We start from the raw sequence: 23,584 nt of genomic DNA on the forward strand, positions 1-23,584 counted from the left end.
GTGGGGCCTGCTGAAGACGCAACACATTATGGGATACATTGCCCATGATGGCAGAAAGACTGAATTGTGGGACACACGGGGGCATGGCGGCCATATATGTGGGAGCTGTGGGGCAACCTGGGAGATGCAATGCATTGTGGGATACAAGGCCCAAGCTGGCTGAAAAACTTAATTGCGGGATGCATGGGGGCATGGCGGCCATGTTTGCGGGAGCTATGGGGCATGGTGGCCGAAGCAAGGGATTGTGGGATACATAGGGGCATGTCGGCTGAAAGATAGGACTGTGAGACGTACAAGTGCATGGTGGCCAAAAGGATATATTGTGGGGGCAGAGGAGCATGCTGGGGGAAGCAATGGATTGTGGGAAACATGGAGCATGGCGGCATTGTTTGTGGGAGCTATGGGGCATGCTGGGGGAAGCAAGGGATTGTGGAAAAGATGACACATGGCCGATGAATTATAGGATTGTGGGGGCTATGGGGCATGCTGGGAGAAGCACAGGATTCTGGGAAACTTTGCCCAGGCTGTCTGAAACACTGAATTGTGGGACACACGGGGGCATGGCGGCCATAAGATGGGATTGTGGGACGTACAGTGGCATGGTGGCCATGTCTGTGGGAGCTGAGGGGCATGCTGGGAGAAACAAGGAATTGTGGGAAAGAGGAGGCATGGCTGCTGAAATACAGTATTCTGGGAGCTGTGGGGCCTGCTGGGAGAAGCAATGCACTGTGGGATACATTGCCCATGCTGGATGAAAGACTGAATTATGGGACGCACAGTGGCATGGCGGCCATATTTGTGGGAGCTGTGGGGCAACCTGGGAGATGCAATGCATTGTGGGAAACAAGGCCCAAGCTGCCTGAAAAACTGAACTGTGGGATGCACGCGGGCATGGCGGCCATGTTTGTGGGAGCTATGGGGCATGCTGGGCGAAGCAAGGGATTGTGGAAAAGACACATGGTCGATGAATTATAGGATTGTGGGAGCTGTGGGGCATGCTGTGAGAAGCACAGGATTGTGGCACACTTTGCCCAGGCTGGCTGAAACACTGAATTGTGGGACACACGGGGACATGGCGGCCGTAAGATGGGATTGTGGGACGTACAGTGGCATGGTGGCCATGTCTGTGGGAGCAGCGGGGCATGCTGGGAGAAGCAATGGATTGTGAGAAACATGTAGCACGGCCGCCCAAGTATAGGATTATGCAAACTAAAGGGCATGCTATAAGAAGCAATGGATTGTGGGAAAGATTGAACATGACTGTGGATAATTGGATTTTGGGAGCTAAAAGGCATGCTGGGCAAAGCAAGGGATTGTGGGAAAGATGGTACATGGTTGCTGAATGGACTGTGAGACCACAGGGGCATGCTGGAGAAGCAAAGGGTTGTTGGAAAGCTGGCACATGGTGGCCGAGAATTGGCTCGTGGGAAAGATGGCACATGGCGGCTGAAAGACTGGATTGTGGGAGCTGAGAAGCATGCTCGGAGAAGCAACGGATTGTGGGAAAGTTGTGTATGGTGGGTGAGAGATGGATTGTGTGACCTAGGAGCATGTTGAGAGAACCAATGGATTGTGGGAAAGATGGAACATGACTGCCGGAAAACTGAATTTTGGGAGCATTGGGGCATGTTGGGAGAGAAGCAAGGGATTATAGGAAAGATGGCGCATTGTGGCAAGAGACTGGATTGTGGGAAAGGTGTCAGAAGCAATGCACTGTGGGAGAGACGGGTAATGGCAGAGAGATAATGGATTGTGAGAAAAGCAAGGACGTGGGAGCGGCAGGGAATGTTAAAAGCCAAATGGGATTATGGGAAAGGTGAGCTGGTGAGAGAGGCACAGTATTGTGGAAGGGGTGGGGAATAGTAGGGGAAGCAATGTATTGTGGGAAGGGTGTTCTAGCCACGCCTCTCCTGCCCAGCCTGGGCCCCACCTCTACACCAGGACCACGCCCCTCCCACCAGGGCTACACCCCTACCATCCTGCCCCAGCCACACCCACGAGCTTCATTCTGGCCACGCCCCTCCCACCAGGGCCCTATACCTGACCTCCTTGTAGCCCCACCCCTGAGCTCCGCTCTGGCCCCACCCCTCCCACCAGGGCCCCACCCCTGAGCTCCGTTCTGGCCATGCCTCTCCCATAAGAGCCCCGCCCCTTCCACCAGGGAAGGACACTTCCACCAGAATTGTGGGACACTTTGTCCAGGCTGGCTGAAACACTGAATTGTGGGACACACGGGGACATGGCGGCCATAAGATGGGACTGTGGGACGTACAGTGGCATGGCGGATGAGCTCCCCTGAGCTCAGCTGAGCTCCGCGCTGGCCACGCCCCTCCCACGAGAGCCCCGCCCCTCCCACCAGGGCTCCACCCCTGAGCTCCGCTCTGGTCACGCCCCTCCCCTGAGAGCCCCGCCCCTCCCACCAGGGCCCCACCCCTGAGCTCCGCTCTGGCCACGCCCCTCCCCTGAGAGCCCCGCCCCTCCCACCAGGGCCCCACCCCTGAGCTCTGCTCTGGCCACGCCCCTCCCACCAGGGCCCCACCCCTGAGCTCCGCTCTGGCCACGCCCCTCCCGAGAGCCCCGCCCCTCCCACTAGGGCCCCACCCCTGAGCTCCGTTCTGGCCACGCCCCTCCCACCAGGGCCCCACCCCTGAGCTCTGCTCTGGCCACGCCCCTCCCACCAGGGCCCCACCCCTGAGCTCTGCTCTGGCCACGCCCCTCCCACCAGGGCCCCACCCCTGAGCTCCGCTCTGGCCACGCCCCTCCCGAGAGCCCCGCCCCTCCCACTAGGGCCCCACCCCTGAGCTCCGTTCTGGCCACGCCCCTCCCACCAGGGCCCCACCCCTGAGCTCTGCTCTGGCCACGCCCCTCCCGAGAGCCCCGCCCCTGAGCTCCGCTCTGGCCACGCCCCTCCCAGAGAGCCCCGCCCCTCCCACCAGGGCCCCACCCCTGAGCTCCGCTCTGGCCACGCCCCTCCCGAGAGCCCCGCCCCTCCCACCAGGGCCCCACCCCTGAGCTCCGCTCTGGCCTGCCCCTCCTGCTCTGCCCAGGCACCCACCCCTCCCACCAGAAACACTCCTTGCCCCTCTCCTACAGCGCGGGGGCACCTGATCCAGGCTGACCTCGGCGGCATTGGTGAAGCGAGCTCCTGAAAAACACACACCGCCTTCTGCCCCTCCCCCCCAATGCCCATGGTAGTAACAGACTTAAAAACTCATCCCTTAAAAAAAAAAAAGAAACTCATACCTTCTGAGAAACGTGTCCTGGTTAAAAGAGGCCCAGAGAGACTTGACCATTTGACTAAAACCATTTAAAACTCACGTTAAGAGAAAGTATTTTAAGTTTTTCTGGAGTTCATAAGATAAAAACCAAGTTTTTCTTGACTTTTAGTTCTGAGGGAAATTCCAATTCCTTATGAAGATGGTATCTTACATAACACTGTCCTAGGAGATGACATACAGATCCCCTCAGTGGAAGCTTGCCAGAGCCACAAAGGACGATCAACAAACCAATTCTCCCACACTGATGCACTGGGTAGGAGTCTTTTAAGCAAATCCAAGTCTCCCTTAAAAACCTTAACTAGTGGGACGCCCGGGTGGCTCAGCGGTTGAGCACCTGCCTTTGGCCCAGGGCGTGATCCCAGGATCCCGGGATGGAGTCCCATGTCAGGCTCCCTGCATGGAGCCTGCTTCTCCCTCTGCCTGTGTCTCTGCCTCTCTCTCTGTCTCTGTCTCCCATGAAGAAAGAAAGAAAAAATCTTAAAAGAAAAAAACAAAAACAAACCAAAAAACCTTTGTTGAAGATCAAATTCAGTTAACTTCTAGAAGTTGTTTCTATTTTTTTTTTTTTACTGTATTTTTTTTTTAATTTTTATTATTCATGATAGTCACACAGAGAGAGAGAGAGAGAGAGAGGCAGAGACATAGGCAGAGGGAGAAGCAGGCTCCATGCACCAGGAGCCTGACGTGGGATTCGATCCCGGGTTTCCAGGATCGCGCCCTGGGTCAGAGGCAGGCGCTAAACCGCTGCGCCACCCAGGGATCCCAAGAAGTTAAGTTTCTAGTAAGTGCCCAACACCACATCAGATACTAATGGAGGTTTAAGGTGAGCCTACTGGCCTTGGAGTGAATCCTAAAGTCATAGATGCTTCAGAACATGATGAGTAAGTCAATTCACCACAACAGCACAAACACAGAAGCTAACTGTGTTAACTGCTTTGAATTCTATCTCTGGGTCTTTTCTCTCCAACAGTATATTCTGCGTTACGCATAGCTCTTGGTTCCTAAAAACACCAGTATCAAAGGAGCTGGGGGGCCAGGGGAGGAGGAAGGAGACAGCCCAAGACTAAGGCAGAGCTCAATCCTAAAATTACCACATTAGAAGAGGCAGCAGCACATTGCCTGGGGTAAAATAACCAGAGTCTGCTGCAAGGGATCACTCTGCCCTGGGCTCTTTCCCTTTAGCCCAGACTAAACTGCCTTGATATTTTAGATGCAGATTAGAAATTTTCATTCTCGTGTCTTGCTTCTGAATGCCACTCCTCACAAATATTTCCCCATTCTCCCCTCAAACTACAACCACGTAAGATGGTGTGTTATTACTAGAGTTAGCATTGACTGAATGTTAGCACTACTTAAGTACACAGCATACAGATCTATTCAATCTTATGAAAAAGGACCATCATTAGCACCCTATTAGAGGTAGACAAATACTAAGTGAGATTTGCTAGAAGGCCTTGTTGTCAGCTTACTTGGACGAGGCTAACTGAACAGTTCTGAGGCCAGCTGCGCTAAGCCTTCCTTGAGGTCAGTGACAGCTCCAGCATGGCTCGTCCATTCCTTATACTTAGCTCATATGTCACCTAGCTTCTGATAACCTTAACAAGTGCTGCTATGATTCAAAGACAGGGAGCATAATTCATTACACAATCTTACACAAAAAAATGCTGATGATCCAAACTCTTCTTTTTCCCAACTTTAACTGAGATATCACTGACATAGCTCCCAATTCTTACATTACTAAGAATTCTTTAAATCTTATAACTAATTACTCTTATTTTTCAGTTTAGGCCTTTAGTTAGCCATGAGCTGCCACCGATTTTCCATTAAAAATCTGTAATTTAACATTGTTACAAGTGACCAATGGTCACTTATCAGGTGCAAGGGCTCAAACATCAGGTATGAATGCCAGATGGAGAATGGAATGCATAGCAATACTGGCAGTATACACACTCTGGTCAAAGGTGCTTTCAGACAATCTCAATGTCATACAGTGGGAAGTGGGAGGAGCTTCAGGGCCTCAGTGGAGACACAGGAGAGGTGAGGTGGCCTCCTCCCCAAACAGCATTTGTGGAATCCACTTGCTGTTCCCAAGAAGAAAGTGCTCTGAACATGTCGTCTCTGCTTGTAAAGAACGTTCTATATTGTTACTCCGTGTTAACAGCAACAGGTTTACTTAAGAAGCATCTTCTGAGGGGTTAGCATGTGAGTAGAAGAGAGAGGGTGATATTGTTATCATAACAAGGACAGTAACAGATTAGATTAGAAGTAAAGATCACAGGTCTGGTTACTATTCTTTCTCATTACTCACACTGATTAAAATATAAATGAGCTTATGGTAAGAGTAAATTCACAATTAGAACAAATGATAAAATACACTTAATGAAAAACATATATGACAGATTAATAGAAATCCATGAATATGTAATGATAAAACATATGTTAATAGATTTATTAAGTGGCATTCTTTAGATAAACATTATTTTGGCCTTAACTACTACTTTCTTCCTCCTTATCAGTTGGGTTAATGGGTATAAGCCCAAATAAGAACAGGAGTTTAAAAAAAAAGAAATGTAGGGCAGCCCCGGTGGCGCAGCCAGCGGTTTGGCACTGCCTGCAGCCTGGGGTGTGATCCTGGAGACCGGGGATCTAGTCCCACATCGGGCTCCCTGCATGGAGCCTGCTTCTCCCTCTGCCCCTCTCTCTCTGTGTCTATGAATAAATAAATAAAATCTTAAAAAAAAGAAAAAAGAAAAAGAAATGTAAGGAAAATGTATAGGGACACCTGGGTGGCTCAGCCATTAAGCGCATCTGCCTTTGGCTCAGGGTGTGATCCTGGGGTCCTGGGATCGAGTCCCACATTGGGCTCCCTACATAGAGCCTGCTTCTCCCTCAGCCTATGTCTATGCCTCTCTTTCTGTGTCTCTCATGAATAAATAAATAAAATCCTAAAAAAAAAAATGTATAAAGACAGGTTGGGGTACTGGGAGAAAGCTTCATAAGAGCCCTGAATGAACACACACACACACACACACACACACACACACACACACAAAAAAAGCCCTGAACAGCCAAAATGCTGTGATTTAAAAGTCAACTTTTACAAAGGGAAAAGAGTCATAGACCATCCAAAGAGAAAATCAATAAGGAAACAGTGGCTTTGAATGACACACTGGACCAGGTGGAACTAAGAGATATGTTCAGAATATTCCATCCTAAAACAGTGGAATACACATTCTTTACAAATGCACATGGAACATTCTCTAGAAGAGACCATATCTTAGGCCACAGACCAAGCCTCAACAAATTTAAAAAGAACTCAAGTTGTATCATGCATCTTTTGCGACCACAACACTATGAAACTAGATATCAACCACAAGAGAAAATCTGAAAAGAGCACAAATACATGGAGATTAAATAACATGCTACTAAACAACGAATGGGGCAACCAAGAAATCAAAGAAAAAAATCAAAAATACATGGAGACAAAAATGAAAACACATTGGTACCAAATCTTTTGGATGCACCAAAAGTTATTCTGAAGGCAAATTTATAATAATACAGGCCTACCTCAAGAAGCAAGAAAAGTCTCCAATAAACACCTAAACTTAAACCTAAAGGAGCAGGCAGCCCTGGTGGCGCAGTGGTTTGGCGCAGCCTGCAGCCTGGGGTGTGATCCTGAGGACCCGGGATCGAGTCCCACATCGGGCTCCCTGCATGGAGCCTGCTTCTCCCTCTGCCTGTGTCTCTGCCTCTCTCTCTCTGTGTCTATGAATAAATAAATAAAAATATTTAAAAAAAATAATAATAAAAAAATAAATAAAATAAATAAAAATATTTAAAAAAAAATAAAATAAACCTAAAGGAGCTACCAAAAGAACAAACAAAACCCAAATTCAAAAGGAAGAAAATAACAAACATTTAGAGCAGAAATAAACAAAAATAGAAACAAACAAAAAGAACAGATCAATGAAACCAGGAGCTGGTTCTTTGAAAAGATCAACAAATAACTGATAAACTTTTAGCCTGACTCATAAAAAAAAAAAAAAAAAAAAAAGAGAGGGCTCAAGTAAACAAAATCAGAAATGAAAGAGGTGAAGTAACAACCAACACCACAGAAATATAAAGGTTAAAGGTTATTATTAAAAACTGTATGCCGGGATCCCTGGGTGGCGCAGCGGTTTGGCACCTGCCTTTGGCCCAGGGCGCGATCCTGGAGACCCGGGATCGAATCCCACGTCGGGCTCCCTGCATGGAGCCTGCTTCTCCCTCTGCCTGTGTCTCTGCCTCTCTGTCTCTCTCTGTGTGACTATCATGAATAAATAAATAAAATCTTAAAAAAAATAAATAAATAAATAAAATAAAAACTGTATGCCAACAAACTGCACAACCTAGAAGCAATGGACAAATTCTTAGAAACATATAACCTCCTAAAACTGAATCAGAAAGAAACAGAAAATTTAACAGACCAATTACCAATAATGCAAATGAGTCAATAACCAATTCCCCAAAAAACAAAAGTCTAGTACTAGATTTCACAGGCAAAATCTATCTACCAAACATTTAAAGAAGAGTTAATAGCTACTCTTTTGAAGAATAATATAGAAGAGAAAGGAAAGCTTCCAAATTCATTCTCTGAGGCCAGAATTACCCTGATATGAAAACCAGATAAAGACACCACAAAAAGAAAGAACTACAGGCCAACATCTCTAAATAACATAGATACAAAAATCCTAAAAAAAATACTAGCAAACAGAATCCAACAATATATTAGAAAAATCATTCACCATGACCAAATAGGATTTATTGCTGGCATGCAAGGATGGTTCAATATTTGCAAATCAATCAATGGGATATATCACTTCAACAACAACAACAAAAAAGGATAAAAACCATATGATCATTTCAACAGATGCAGAAAAAGCATCTGACAAAGCCAAACATCCATTCATGATAAAAGTCCTCACCAAAGTAGGTTTAGAGGGAACATACCTCAACATAATAAAGTCTATATATGAAAAACCCAGAGCTAACACCATACTCCATGGTGAAAAATTGAGAGCTTTTCCCTGAAAATCAGGAGCAAAACAAGGATGTCCACTCCCACCACTGTTACTCAAAATAATACCAGAAGTCCTAGGACACAGCAATCACATAAGAAATAAAAGGTATCCACATTAGTAAGGAAGAAGTAAAACTTTCATAATGTGCAGATACTATATGTAGAAACCCAAAACACTCCACCAAAAAACTACTAGAACTGATAATGAATTCAGTAAGGTTGTAGGCTACAAAATCAATATACAGAAATCCATTGCATTTCTATATACTAATAATGAAGCAGCAGAAAGAGAAATTAAGAAAACAATCCCATTTACAATTACACCAAGAATAATAAAATACCTAGAAATAAGCTTAACCGAAGAGGTGAAAGACTTGTACTCTGAAAACTATAAAACACTGATGAAAGAAATTAAAGATGACACAAACAAATGGAAAGATGCTCCATATTCATGGATTGAAAGACCAAATATTGCTAAAATATCCTTACTACCCCATTTAAAGCAATGCCTATCAAAATACCAACAGCTTTTTTCACAGAACTAAAACAAATAATCCTAAAATTAGTATGAAACTACACAAGAATAGCCAAAGCAATCTTGAAAAAGAACAAAACTGGAGCTATCACGATCCCAGATGTCAAGATATACTAATAGTATCAAAACAGTATGATACTGGCACAAAAACAGAAACACAGATCCACAGAACTGAATAGAGAGCCCGGAAATAAACCCATTGACTATAAGGTCAGTTAATCTTCGACAAAGAAGAAAAAATATACGATGAGCAAGAGACAGTCTCTTCGACAAATAGTGCTGGGAAAACTGGACAGCAATATGTAGGAGAATGAAACTGGACCACTTTCTTATACCAAACACAAAAATAAACTCAAAATGGATTAAAGACCTAAATGTGAGACCTGAAACCATAAAAATCCAACAAGAGAACAACAGGCAGTAATTTCTCTGACATTGGCCATAGCACCATTTTTCTTTCTTTCTTTTTTTTTTTTTAAGATTGTATTTATTTATTCATGAGAGACACACAGAGGCAGAGGGAGAAGCAGGCTACCTGCTGGGAGCCTGATACAAGACTCGATCCCAGAACCCTGGGATCATGATCCAAGCCAAAGGCGTCCAGCACCATTTTTCTGGATATGTGTCAAGAGGCAAGGGAAACAAAAGCAAAAATAAACTATTGGGACTACATCAGAATAAAAACTTTCTGCAGGGCAGCCCGGGTGGCTCAGCGGTTTAGTGCCGCCTTCAGCCCAGGGTGTGATCCTAGAGACCCCGGATCGAGTCCCATGTTGGGCTCCCTGCATGGAGCCTGCTTCTCCCTCTGCCTGTGTCTTTGCCTCTCTCTCGCTCTCTCTGGTCTCTCATGAATAAATGAAAAATCTTAAAAAAAAATTTTCTGCAGAGTGACAGAAACAATCAACAAAACTAAAAAACAACCCTACTGAATGAGAGAAGATATTTGCACAGGACATATCCAATAAGGAGTGAGTATCCAAAGTATATAAAAAACTTATAAACCATCACCAAAACCACAAATAATCCGACTAAACAAATGGACAGAAGACATAAACAGATATTTTTCCAAAGAAGACATCCAGAGGGCCAATAGACACATGAAAAGATGCTCAACATCACTCATCGTCAAGGAAATGAAAATCAAAACCACAAGGAGATGCCACCTTACACTGGTCAGAGTGGCTAAAATAAAAAACACAGAAACAAGTGTTGTAAGTATATAGAGAAAAAGGAATCCGCATGCAAACTCTTGGTAGGAATGCAAACTGTGGAGCCACTCGAGAAAGCAGTATGGAAGTTCCTCAAAAACTGAGAAATAGGGACACCTGGGTGGCTCAGCAGTTGAGTGTTTGCCTTTGGCTCAGGGAGTGATGCTGGTCCCGGGATTGAGTCCCACATCGGGTTCCCTGCAAAGATCCTAACTCTCCCTCTGTCTATGTCTCTGCCTCTCGGTGTCTCTCATGAATAAAAAAAAAAAAAAATCGAAACAGAATCACCATATGATCCAGTAATTCCATTACTGAGTATTTACCCAAAGATTAAGAAAACATTAACTCATAAAGACATATGCACCCCTATGTTTACTGCAGCATTATTTATCATAGTCAAATTATGGAAGGAGCTCAAGTGTCCATTGACAGATGAATGGATAAAGATGTGGTGTGTATACACCCACATACACACACAACCAAATTATTCCTCAGCCATAAAAAAGAATGAAATCTTGCCATTTGCAACAACATTGAGGGAGCTAGAGAGTATAGTGTCCTAAGTAAAGTGAGTCGGTCAGAGAAGGACAAATACCCTATGATTTCATTCATATGTGAAATTTAAGACACAAAACAAGCAAACAAGAAACAAACCAAAAAACACTCTTAACTACAGGGTGATACTACTGGTGATACCAGAGGAGAGGATGGTGGAGGAATGGGTGCAATAGGTGATAGGGATGAAGAGTACACTTATCATGGTGAGCACTGAGTAATGAGTGGAATTGCTGAATCCTATATTGTACACCTGACACAGAACACTGTATGTTAACTGTATTGGAGTTGTAATAAGTAAGAAAAAAAGAAAAAAAAAAAAAGACTAAGGGATTCATTTGCACCTGCATGGTGAAAGGTTAAAAGTAAACTCTACGTTCTGTTTCAATATATGCACTGAAGGATCCAGATTGAGAACTCCTTAAAAGAAAGGGGAAAAAAAAGCTTTTATTTATTTGAGATAGCAAGAAAGAAAACACACATGGGGAGGAGGGGGCCCAGAGACACACTGACCACTTAAGACTTAGAGAGAATCCTGAAATTGTCCCCAGAAGGCAGTGGTGGTGACAGCCAGCCAAAAGTCTGATGTGAAGACCTTCACAAACATGCTAAAGTGTCCTCGGCAGCAAAACATTGAAGTGATTTAATTCTGAATGAAGTCCCTCTTTCTTCTTCTTAGCAAAGTCCTGCACAGGATTACTATATAAAGTCCCAGACTGGATCTAAGGACCAATTTTAAAAGATTCCAAGGATGACCAGATACAAACCAAAGAGCCTAACTGCCACCTCACTTGCACCTCAACCATATACTTTTACAGATGACAGAGGTTAAGTTTGCAAAGTTACTCTGAGCTTCAAAATTCCTCAAAAGGGATCCCTGGGTGGCGCAGCGGTTTGGCGCCTGCCTTTGGCCCAGGGCGCGATCCTGGAGACCCGGGATCGAATCCCACATCGGGCTCCCGGTGCATGGAGCCTGCTTCTCCCTCTGCCTGTGTCTCTGCCTCTCTCTCTCTCTGTGACTATCATGAATAAATAAATAAAATCTTTAAAAAAAAAAAAAATTCCTCAAAAAAAAAAAGCCTGATATACATCACTATGGCTCTAAATCAATAGCTCCTATTATTATAGATATTCTTTCCACAATCAAAAATACTGACTGTATTCCTTGTTTTTCTCCAGAAGTGTTCCTTATATGCTTTCTTTTTCCTCCAAATTTTTCTCAAACTGGCAATTCCATAGCTTATTCTATTCCTAGCTTTTTTTTTTTTTTTTTTTTTTTTTTTTTAGAGTGATAGAGTGAACATGAGCAAGGAGAGACACAGGGAGACAGAGAGAATCCCAAGCAGGCTCCCTGCTTACCACAGAGCCATATACAAGGCTTGACCCACAACCCCGAGATCATGACCTGAACCCAGATCAAGAGTCAGACACTCAACTGAGTGAGTCACCCGGGTACCCCTATTCCTAGCTATTTTCTTTTGTCGAACAGACTGTGAGACCCTTGAGATCCAGGTTTGCAGGCTCTGGTCCCCACACTCCACACGGCTCCCAGCACAAGGCTTGGCAGGGTTGTGAGAGGTCACTGGTCACTATCACCAGAACCAACTATGGCTCTATCCATATAATGCACTATTATTCAGACATAAAAAGATCAAACTTCTGGGGGCACCTGGGTGGCTCAGCGTTTGAGCATCTGCCTTCAGCTCAGGTTGTGATCCTGGGGTCCTAGGATCAAGTCCCACATTGGGCTTCCCGCGGGGAGCCTGCTTCTCCCTCTGCCTGTGTCTCTACCTCTCTCTGTGTTTCTCATGAATAAAATGTCCAAAAAAAAAAAAAAGATGGAAGTTCTAACTCAAGCTACAACGTGGATGAACCCTGAAACACGATGCTAAGTGAAAGAAGCCAGACAAATATTTGTCCATTTAGATGAAATCTCCAGAAGAGGCAAATCTACAGAGAAAGAAAGCAGATTAGTGGTTGAGGAGAGGTAGGGATGGGAAGGCATTGAAAACAGGTACAGGGCTTGTTTTCAGAGTGATGACAATGTTCTGGAATTAGCTGCACAACTTTGTGAATATACTAAAACCCAGTGAAGTTTAAAGTACACTTTAGGAGGATGAATTTTATAGTATGTGAATTATGTCTCAATTTAAAAAAAAAACAAACAAAAAGCATAGGAGGGAGACAACACCTACATGTGACTAGGGCCAATCTTCTCTTCAGCTACAAGTGTGAGGCACCTCACTAGGGAATGCCAACATCCGTACCTGTGCAACTGCCCCAACGCGAAGTTTGTTTGTTTTTTTAAGATTTTATTTACTTATTCATGAAAGACACAGAGAGAGAGAGAGAGAGAGAGGCAGAGACACAGGCAGAGGGAGAAGCAGGCTCCATGCAGGGAGATTTTTTTTTTTTTTTTAAGATTTTATTTATTTGACACAGAGTGTGCACAAGCAGAGGAAGGGGCGGAGGGAGAGAGAGAAGCAGGCTCCCTGCTGGGAGCCTGAAGTGGGGCTCGATCCCAGGACCCTGGGATCCCTTCATGAGCTGAAGGCAGACTCTTCACCGCCTGAGCCCCTGGGCACCCCAGCAGGGCCACGAACTCCTCCCTTACGTCAGCCTTGCTGAGGGCTGACACAAGGAAGGGGAACAGAAGGAAAGTTTGAGAGAGAGCAGCCGTGAGGGATCCAGGCCCAGCTTTCTACAGGCTGCCTTTGCTTTCTTGAGAAGCCCTGTGTGGATATTTCCTACCTTGGGGGCAGATCTGCGTGACAGCGAGCTGAGGGCACGAAAGCAGAGAGACACTCACTGATCTCGGTCATTGGTGACGACCGGGGCAGGGGCACACTGGGATGGTTCTTATTGTCATTTCTAACATTTAACTTGACTTCCAAAGATGGGCCCAACCACTTGGAAACACTAGGCTGGGAACCAAGCAAAACCGAATAGATGAAGGGAAAATTCTTTGGCTCATTCCCCAGGTGGTAGCAGGCTAACAGCAACTCCACTTGGTGGTTCTCTCATCCTTGATGAATGATTTGCTAGATAGAAAGTCTAGATAGACCAGATAGAAGGCCGATAAATGCACAGTCCCTGTCTTTTAGCTTTCACCAGAAAGACTGTTTTTCTTCGAGGCTTCCAATTACAACCAGACAATACCCATCTCAGGGATTTAATCCATCGATTCATCACTGTATTTTTTGGCCCCAAGAATAGACCAAGCTGGTCACCTGAAAACAAACCCCGCTTTAATGTATTCTGAATTGAAGGAATGGAAAACCAAACCAAACCAAACAAAAAAAAAAACCCTCTAAAGTCACTTGCAATTAGCCTTTGTGTATTTTCCCTGCTCTCAAATTCCAGCATTATTTCCGTACAAAGTTGTCTGGATTGTGTGGTGTTTGTCTTTGGCTTCACACATGTGTGTGGGTGTGTATGTGTGTGTGTGCATTTAGCTCAAACAACACGCTGGGGAAGCCAATGTTTGGATCCAAGCTTTCGGACCGCCTAATTATCCTGAGACGTTGGTTCCAAACTGGGTGCACTGTGCGTCCAGGGGATATTTGTTGATGTCTAGAAACAGCGCTGGTGTCACAATCAGGAAGGTGCTACGGGCACCGAGTGAGCAGGGACTAGAGAGGCTGCCCCATATCCTACAGGGCCCAGGCCGGCCCTCAGGACAAGGCATCCCCAGCCCCAAATGCCAACAGTGCTGAGAAGGAGAAACCTGCTCAGAAGACAGACACAGTAGAGGGGGCGAGAGGCTGACAGAGGAGAGGAGCATTGCTGCTAGTCCTGAATGTCAGCAGGAGGAAACGTGGAGAAGCTTCTATGTCCCAGAACATACTCAGTCAACATTCTTCAACATTCTCTCTTCACCTGACTCCGGCTCCTTTTTAAACAACCAATGGAGGGGCGCCTGGGTGGTTCAGCGGTTGAGTGTCTGTCTTTGGCTCAGGGCGTGATCCGGGGGTCCCAGCATCGAGTCCCACATCGGGCTCCCTGCAGGGAGCTGCTTGTCCCTCTGCCTGTGTCTCTGCCTCTCTCACTCTCTGTGTCTCTCACGCACAAATAAATTTAAAATAATCTTAAAAAAAAAAAAAAAAACCCACAACCAATGGACTACCATAAAATTATAGCCACCACTTGAACAGCTAACCTTTCCTGTGCTTTGATCTGATAGCACCTTATCCAGGAAATTCAGTTTCACATGGCTAAGGAGCTGAAAATGTAGGGTTTTTAGCTAGCTCATCTTCCCACCTCAGGTTAGGCCTCACTTCAACCAAGGTGAATGTTACTCCACGCTCCATGCACACATCAGCTAACTGGTAGGACAAGTTAACAGGTTGCTGGGCCTGGGTGGGTTAGTATTTGGCTACCAACACATTTCACTATGTACAATTTCTCCCACGGATTTTCATGCAAATTTTGGAATTGAATAATTTCCTAGATGTCTAAAGGACCACATCAGGGTTCCCGGGAACCCAATTTGATGACCACAGAGCAGTCTGAAAAGCACAGGACTGGAGTCATTAAATGAAAAGGACAGATCCGCAGAGTCAGCACCAGCGGACTGGCTTTTTACCTGCAAAGGCCCCACATGAGCTGGGCAAACCGAACTGTACCTGGAACCGGTTTGGAGTGACCACCGATCTCCTATGCATGAAGCCACCCAGCCAAGGCGGACACCCCTTACAATCACACAAGGCTACGGTGCTCAGTAACTAACCGGCAGATGAAATATATGAAAATATTAAAAAGAGACGTGGGTGACAACATGCCAGATTAGCCTCCATGTCAGTGACCGTAACTCTCATAAGTGTGATGACACCTGTCCCACACCATGTCACCTCCTTGGTTCGATAATGGCCTACCGGCATGCCCTGGGACTCCACAATTTACCTGCCTCGGCAGACAGGGCTTACCTTCAGACAACATGCTGAGCGCCTCGTCGGAATTGTGCCCGCCAACACGCGCCACCTTGCCAGAGGGGGGACATTTGCGGGAGCCCTCTGGGGACAGGGAGGTCTGCTCTGCAGCAGAGGTGGTCACTGATTCCCACTGAATCTCCTTCCTGGGGCACTGAGAATCCAGGCTACATCCTGTCCAGCCGTAGAAGGCCAAGGACAAGAGAAATCCTTGGGCTGGATTCAGTATTCCCTGGGAGGCGGGACAAAACGACATGGGTCACTCAGTGCGATATGGTGGGAATCAGAGCACAAAGTCCACTGGGACGCCCACTGGGCTGACTTGCTAGGAAGTGACCTGGTTGGCTGGTCTGGGGCAAGACCAAGATCGGCTTCAGGTGCTGTACCTTCCAGGGTGCCTGAAATATTTCCTCGAGTTAAATTCCCTGATATTTTGAGTCTGCCTGAAAGGTCTGATACGCTGTGCCAAACTGATGTACCGGGAGTTATGCCGGTTTAATAATGATCCCAACAACGATTAGGACTAGCTAGCTAGGGATCCCTGGGTGGCGCAGCGGTTTAGCGCCTGCCTTTGGCCCAGGGCGCGATCCTGGAGACCGAGGATCGAATCCCACGTCGGGCTCCCGGTGCATGGAGCCTGCTTCTCCCTCTGCCTGTGTCTCTGCCTCTCTCTCTCTCTCTGTGTGACTATCATAAATAAATTTAAAAAATTAAAAAAAAAAAAAAAAAAAGGACTAGCTAGCTAGTATTTCCAAACCTGATGGAGGTACCAAGGAACCTATGAAACTCATACATCATAATTCAGAGCAGTTCTTTTCCTTTCGACCTCTACTTTCCAAGAAAAAAATTAAAGATCAAGAGTGACCTACCATAATAAACCACGTGGTCTTGGCTGCATTTCGGATAGGTTTCAGAGAGCTTCCACTGACATCTGGTTGCAATTCAAGATAGAATAAAAGGCTTTCATTGATGATGTTCGGCAACCAACTGTCAGAAAGAAAACAAACCAGGGTAAAGAGACAATGGGATACAATTAATTTTTAAATGCTAGGGGTCAAGGAATGTGTCTTCCAAGACCAACAAGTCCTGGGGGACGAGGAAGATCCACTTCAGCAGCAAGGAAGAACCAGTGCATCCAGAATTCAATTTAGGAGATGTAACTCCTTGTCTCAAGTCTAAAGCAGAGATCAACAAATCTGTCCAAGGGTGACTGACACTCAACACCCCATCAGGTGTAAGGTAGGTCTAGCACTCTGTCAAACAACCCAAAATTCGTTTTTCATTTGAAGAGTAATGTAACATTTTGAGGGAGACCCCAACAACTCTTGCTATCTTAAGGTTTGAATTTTGGGATGTTATTGTTGGTAGACCAACGAAATTTAAAATGATGAGCTGAGTGTATTTTTAGAGGGAGATAATTTCCGTCTCTCCTAGGAGGATATCCAAACAAACCTCCTCCTATCAGGTAAGTTATTAACACCACAAAGGCACACCTTGTTTGGAAAAGTATTGATTCCCCCCTAGCAAAATGTGTTCTGATTCCCATCTGCTTTGCATTGGTTACCGATCCATTTGAAAGCATCCACCTGAAACTTTGGGCAGAATGCCGGGCAATTGTGAGGCAAAGTGAGGAGAGAAAAATTGACTCTCTCTGCTTCTTGACCACACCCTGAGTCATCACACCAAAAAACATGCTCTGGCGCTTATGTCTTGTCAAATACAGGAATCCTGGGGTCAAGACTGATAGAAATGGGTAAATGTTAAAAGCTTGGTCCAGCGCTTTATTTCGGAGTTCACCTTAGCAGTGGGACTAAACACTGGGTGCACATCTGGGATGTAACAAAAGCAAACCCGAGATTTTTTGTGCCAAGGGCTTTGTATATAATCTGAGTAGATGGAAATATCTTTCCAGGACTTCATACACTGTGGACCTGCCTTCCTGTCTCATGTGTACTTCCTCAAAGGGCCCCTGGCATCCTTACAAAGATTTCCTTTCAAAGACTCTTCTCTTTGCAACTTTCAGGTCACAATCGGAAAAGCGAAATGGCAAGCTGACTGCACATCCCTTCCCAGTGGCAATTAACAAAAAATAAAATAGGGACGCCTGGGTGGCTCAGTGCCTTCAGCTCAGGGCATGATGCCGGGGTCTTAGGATCAAGTCCCGCATTGGGCTCCCTATGGGGAGCCTGCTTCTCCCTCTGCCTATGTCTCTGCCTCTCTATGTCTCTCATGAATAAATAAAATCTTCAAAAATAAATAAATAAATAAATAAATAAATAAATAAATAAATAAATAAATAATAAAATAATAAAATAAAAAAATAAAAAGTAAAGTAAAATAAAAAGTAAAGTAACGTAAAGTAAAATAAAATAAAATAGAAGGTTACCAAATAATGAAAACCAGCATTATTTTGAAAAATCGGATCTTGATTGTGGCTCCCATCCGTCTCTCGTTCTCTGTGTAAATGCCTTGTCTTCCTTTAAGTAAAGAGGCCACTGTGGAAAAAAAGGATAAGTGCATGGGATGTTCGTTATTTACATTTCCTGAGTGACAGGGAAGGGAGTCCATGAGGATAGAAGCCCGTAAACAAAGGCAGCAGGGCATGAGGCACAGCAAGGTGTTGCCATTCCTCCTTCCCAGCTTCCAAGCTGAGAATGCAGGTTTTCAAACTTTCACTTTCAAGTCACTGTCAACTTCCACAAGAGCTGCAAAGATAGCACAGAGACTTTCTATGGACCTGAACCCACATTCTTCCAATGTCAACCTCTTAACACACCTAGGCTCACATTTGTCACAAAGGGATTAGCAATGGCACTTCACTATTAATTAAGTTCCAGATTTTATTTGGATCTTACAAGTTCAAGAACTGTATTCAAAGGTTTATATTTTTTATTATAAATATAATGCACACTGGGGGCACCCGCATGGCTCGGTTGGTTAAGCATCGGCCTTCAGCTCAGGTCATGATCCCAGGGTCCTGGGATCAAGCTCTGCATTGGGCTCCCTGCTCCGTGGGGAGTCTGCCTCTCCCCCTCCTGCTTTCCCTGCTTGTGCTCACTCTGTCAAATAAATAGAATCTTAGGGATTAAAAAAAAAAAGATGCATTTCTTCATTGTCATCTTCTCATTCTGCACTTGAGAGATCCACAGGGCTTGAGGTTGGAGGCTTGCTCCCCATCATGCTTCCCTGAGGATGCAGTGAGGACTGGGAAGTCCCCGTCCTCAGCCTAGCGGTCTTTCCAGCGCTTTCTGCTGGCTCACAACATCCTCCTTATCCAGTTCTTACCATTGCCTTTGACTCATTTCCTGTGCTCCACTTCCTGTTTCCTGCCCGACTGAGAAAAGACAGGCCAAGCACATCACAGGAAGGAGCCAGGCTCTCCACAATCCAGGCCAGACTCCATCCCTCCCACCCTGCTCCTCATTCCTCTCCTTCCACTCCTCTGACCTCCACGACTTTCCAAGGGCACTCCTGGGGCCCGTTGGGCACACTCAGGGCAGACCCACAGTGAGCCCAGATGGAAACGTAAAGTCCCTCAGTCCTGGAGCTATTCACCTTGGGCAAAGAACTGGTGTAGCCCGTAATTACACAGGCTTGCTCACTTTATTAATTCAACCTGCTTGCTTTCTCCAAGCATACTGTCCCTCTGTCTCTGGAGGATGACAAATGAGGTCGGTTGTCCCAGAGAATTCCAGAAAGGACCACACAGGGCATTACCTGAGCCCCAGGCATGGAGGCATACCCACGGCCATGCACCCAGAGTGCTTCCTTGTTTGTTGCTCACCTGCAGTCACGGTCTTCTGGAACAGGACGGGGTTGGCCACAAGGACCAGCAGCAGCGGCAAGTATGTGGTGACGTAGTGGGGAATGGCATGTTCCAGATCCCGCTGGCACCTGGGGGAGGAAAACCAAGTCATTCTCGAAAACAAGGCTTTGCCTAAAATACACAGACTTATCTGGAAGCTGAGATAAGAGGAGGAGAGTGAAAAGGGAAATGCATAAATCCACTTCTCAGTCTACCCAAAGGAAATCTGACTCAGAGCTTATGTCTGTGAAACGGCAATAAATCACTGAAGAACAAGGAAGATCAATCATGTTTCTATTTGTCTTCTAACTGGGAGGACCTTGAAGGCATTCCACTGTGGGAGGTTTAAAAAGGTCCCTGCTGGGAAAAGGAAAAGATAGAAACAGACAGTCTGGAATGGGGGAGTCCTCGCACTGTGTCTCTTCAAGGAGAAAAAGACACAATTCAAGTAGAGACAGAGGCGCTCACTGAAGGAGTAAGGCTTTATTTAAAAAAAATTTTTTTTAAAGATTTTTTATTCATGAGAGACAGGTGGGGAGGGGGAGCCAGAGACATAGACAGAGGGAGAAGTAGGCTCCCAATGTGGGACTCTACCCTAGGACCCCAGGATCATGACCTGAACCAAAGGAAGACACATAACCGACTGAGCCGTCCATGCACCCCAAGGACCAGAAATTCTATTGAAGGATCATGGGAATCATGTGATGCAGTGAAAAAGTGCCACACACAGGTGTGGGTTCGCCAAGGTAGGAACTATCAGCTCAGAAATGTATCCTGTATCAGAAAAAGGGCGAAGAGGAAGAGAGAATCGAAGGCAGAAGGGAGAGAGGACTACTCAGGTGGAAAAGCAGACAAGGGAGCACCCCCTGTGGCCGCAGAAGGTAGAAAGATAACAATGCAACCACTCTTGTTTTAATATGCATGGGCTGGTCAACCAGAAAAACCTTCTGGGTTTTTTTTTTTTTTTTTTTTTTAAGATTTTATTTATTTATTCATGAGACACAGAGAGAGAGAGAGAGAGGCAGAGACACAGGCAGAGGGAGAAGCAGGTTCCATGCAGGGAGCCTGATGTGGGACTTCATCCGGGGACCCCAGGATCATGCCCTGGGCCAAAGGCAGGCGCTAAACTGCTGAGCCACCCGGGCTGCCCCCTGAAGGGGGAAATGATAGAAAATGCAAAAAAAAAAAAAAAGGTCAGGAAGGAAAAACACAATGCCCCCTTTTCTCGCCATCACAAGGAACGCAATATCACCTATAAATACTACCTTCCTTCTAACAGAAGTTTTCATTTGCAGCTGTGAAGGCTGAAATGTGGTCTGGGAAGACTTGAGGAGAGAAACAAGTAGAAGGGCCAGGATCTCACAGGACAAAAAGTGAGCAATGGGTGAGAGGGTGAGGATGGGAGCCTGATGCAGGCCCAGGAGTGGCCTTGTAAGGTCCACGATGGCGCTCCTCACAAGCCCTGCAGCCATGGCTCCCTCATGCTCAGATGCAATCTTTCCAGGAGCCCACAGGTGAAGGCGAGTGATAAAAAAAACTCCCTTCCCAATGAAGTGCATTCCATTGTAACAGCCATGGACACCGCACTTGTCCTTTTAAAGTTCCTCAGGAGAGCAACTGTATGGATGGATCTACACAGAGCTTTGCAAGTATTCACCATCAACTAGGCAACCTTACCAATTTGGAGATGTCTGAGTAGCTGCAAGAAGTTAAAAAAAGGGGGGAAGAAGTAGTCTAATCATGGGTCAGCAAACTTTTTCCGTAAGGGAACATTTACAGTAAGTATTTTATGCTCCATGGACCACACAGCCTGTCAAAACTGACACTGCCAGGTGAAAGCAGCCATAAACTGTGCATAAACAAATGGGCATGACTGTGTTCCAATAAAACTTTATTTATAAATCCAAACAGAGTGCCAGATTCGTCCTCAGGGCTGTGCTGTGTTGATGCTTGTCTACACTGCCCTAAAATCACAAAGAGAAAAAAAAAAAAAAATCACAAAAAGACACCTGTTTTTCAGTTTTCCATTGGATGTTAGAATATACATCCTTGGGCAGCCCCGGTGGCACAGCGGTTTAGCGCCACCTGCAGCCCAGGGTGTGATCCTGGAGACCCGGGATCGAGTCCCACATCGAGCTCCCTGCATGGAGCCTGCCTCTCCCTCTGCCTGTGTTCTCTGCCTCTCTCTGTGTGTCTCTCATGAATAAATAAAATCTAAAAAAAAAAAAAAAAAAAAGAATATACATCCTTGGAGGGACTGTGAGACCTACAAATGATTTGCATTGATGAGATTTTTAAGATTGAAGAAAAACCTGAGACAATTTCAGGTGTCTATCTCCCTACATCTGTGTTCAGGATAGCTGAAAGATGAAAGAGAAGTGACAAAGTATAGCAAGCAGAGGCTCAGAACTAATTTTTTTAAAAATTTTTTTAAAGATTTATTTTTATTTATTTATGATAGACACACAGAGAGAGAGGCAGAGACACAGGCAGAGAGAGAAGCAGGCTCCATGCCCAGAGCCCGACACAGGACCCGATCCCGGGACTCCAGGATCGCGCCCTGGGCCAAAGGCAGGCACAAAACCGCCGAGCCACCCAGGGATCCCAGAACTAGCTCTTCTAGGAGCAACGCTCTGATTCTTCTAGGCCATTTGAATTCATCCTTAGGATGTTAAGTTCCTCTGCTCATCCAGAGGAAGCTGGCTTGAAGAATAAAAATTAAAGAAAAGGTGTGCCCGAGAAAGCTCCATCAATATGGAGGATGCACCTAAAGCTGTGTGCACATCCTTACATGGAGGAGACACACCTAAAGCTCTGCACACACATACTTGTGTATACAGGTACCTGCACAAATGTGAAGAGCAGAGGCAGGGAAATGAACTCTGGAGTACAAGGTAGTGAGCCCCTCCCAGGGGATCAGCTGGGCAGGTCTGTGGACAATAGCCTGACCTGTAAGGCGCCCACTCTGGGCCAGTGCCCAGGCATTTGCTGCAAGAGAACACAATGGGTCAGGGAGCTGGTAGTCCCGGATTACCTGGACACAGAAGGGTAGTAGAGCATGATCACTCCCTCCACGCAGAGCAGGGTGGCCAGGCCCCAGGTCATGATGTGGTAAAGGACGATGGTGCTGGAAGAGAAGCAGGACAGGGGTGTGTATGTGCGTGTGTGTGCGTCTTGCCTGAGAGCAGTGATGGAGACGTCCAGCAACAGAAAGTACCAGACCCACTCCTGGGCCCCCAGTCAGGAAAACGTACACTGAGCAAACCCTTGGCAAAGCCTATCCCTCTGTTTATTTTATTTTTTTTTTTAATTTTTATTTATTTATGATAGTCACAGAGAGAGAGAGAGGCAGAGACACAGGCAGAGGGAGAAGCAGGCTCCATGCACCGGGAGCCCGATGTGGGATTCAATCCCGGGTCTCCAGGATCGCGCCCTGGGCCAAAGGCAGGCGCCAAGCCGCTGCGCCACCCAGGGATCCCCCCTCTGTTTATTTTTAAGTTAAGATGAAATTCATATAATGCAAAAGTAACCATTTTCAAGTGAGCAACTCAGCAGCGTCCAGTAAATCCACAATGTTGTGCCATTACCTCCTCTCTCCAGTTCTGACACAGGCATCACCCCAAAGGAAAGCCCGAAGGCACGGCACTCCCCCTTCCTACTGCTCCTAGCCGCCAGCACCTGCCAGCAGCCGCCAGCAGCCACCAGCTGCCCTTGTGTCTCTATGGCTTTTCCTCTTCTGCACAATTCTTGCAAATGGAGTCACACTGTATGTGGCCCTCCGAGTCTGGCTCCTTTCACTCAACATGAGGCTTTCAAGGTTGGGCGGACCAAGGCATGGGCGCCTCATCAGTCCCCCTCGGTACCCGGCTTTCCCACAAAGCAAGGAGCTCCTATCCACCAACCTTCCCAAAGGCACTTCTGTACCTAAAAGTCCAAGGGTCTTGGTGCTCAGCCCAAACCAAGGTCTTGGAAGAAACGTGTGCTCCTGGGATGTTCCACGACAGTGGGGGGCTTTCCTTCCCTGCCTCCCTCCCCCTGCTCCCCATCATTCCCTGCATACTTAGCATTCCTGGACCATCTCTACCCTTTCCCGTTCTAGGCCCACACACCCCACCTTTTCCCCTGAGGACGCAGGCAGCCAGCCCTGCAGCTGGGGTCAGAAGGCAGAGGCACAGCCATCTGTCCCTTCCAAAGCCGCCTCTTCTGTGCCGCAGGA

The 23,584-nt window shown here is 46.2% G+C and overlaps 1 protein-coding gene across 6 annotated transcripts in view; it reads right to left on the reverse strand.

The window, feature by feature from the left end:
- Window positions 1–23,584, reverse strand: part of LOC140629084 (G-protein coupled receptor 143-like) — a 44,935-nt gene that overhangs the window by 8,583 nt on the left and 12,768 nt on the right. For 2 of the 6 annotated variants that reach the window (XM_072818503.1, XM_072818504.1), the window contains exons 4-8: window positions 22,403–22,495; window positions 19,348–19,457; window positions 17,950–18,058; window positions 16,433–16,550; window positions 15,561–15,795 (exon numbers count right to left, since the gene is read on the reverse strand). In XM_072818503.1, coding sequence (XP_072674604.1) covers window positions 15,561–15,795; window positions 16,433–16,550; window positions 17,950–18,058; window positions 19,348–19,457; window positions 22,403–22,495 — 665 coding nt within the window. The other 4 variants (XM_072818507.1, XM_072818505.1, XM_072818502.1 and 1 more) reach the window with 4 other exon arrangements.

This window comes from Canis lupus, chromosome Y (genome assembly GCF_048164855.1).
Source record: "Canis lupus baileyi chromosome Y, mCanLup2.hap1, whole genome shotgun sequence".
NCBI classification, from domain to species: Eukaryota; Metazoa; Chordata; class Mammalia; order Carnivora; family Canidae; genus Canis; species Canis lupus.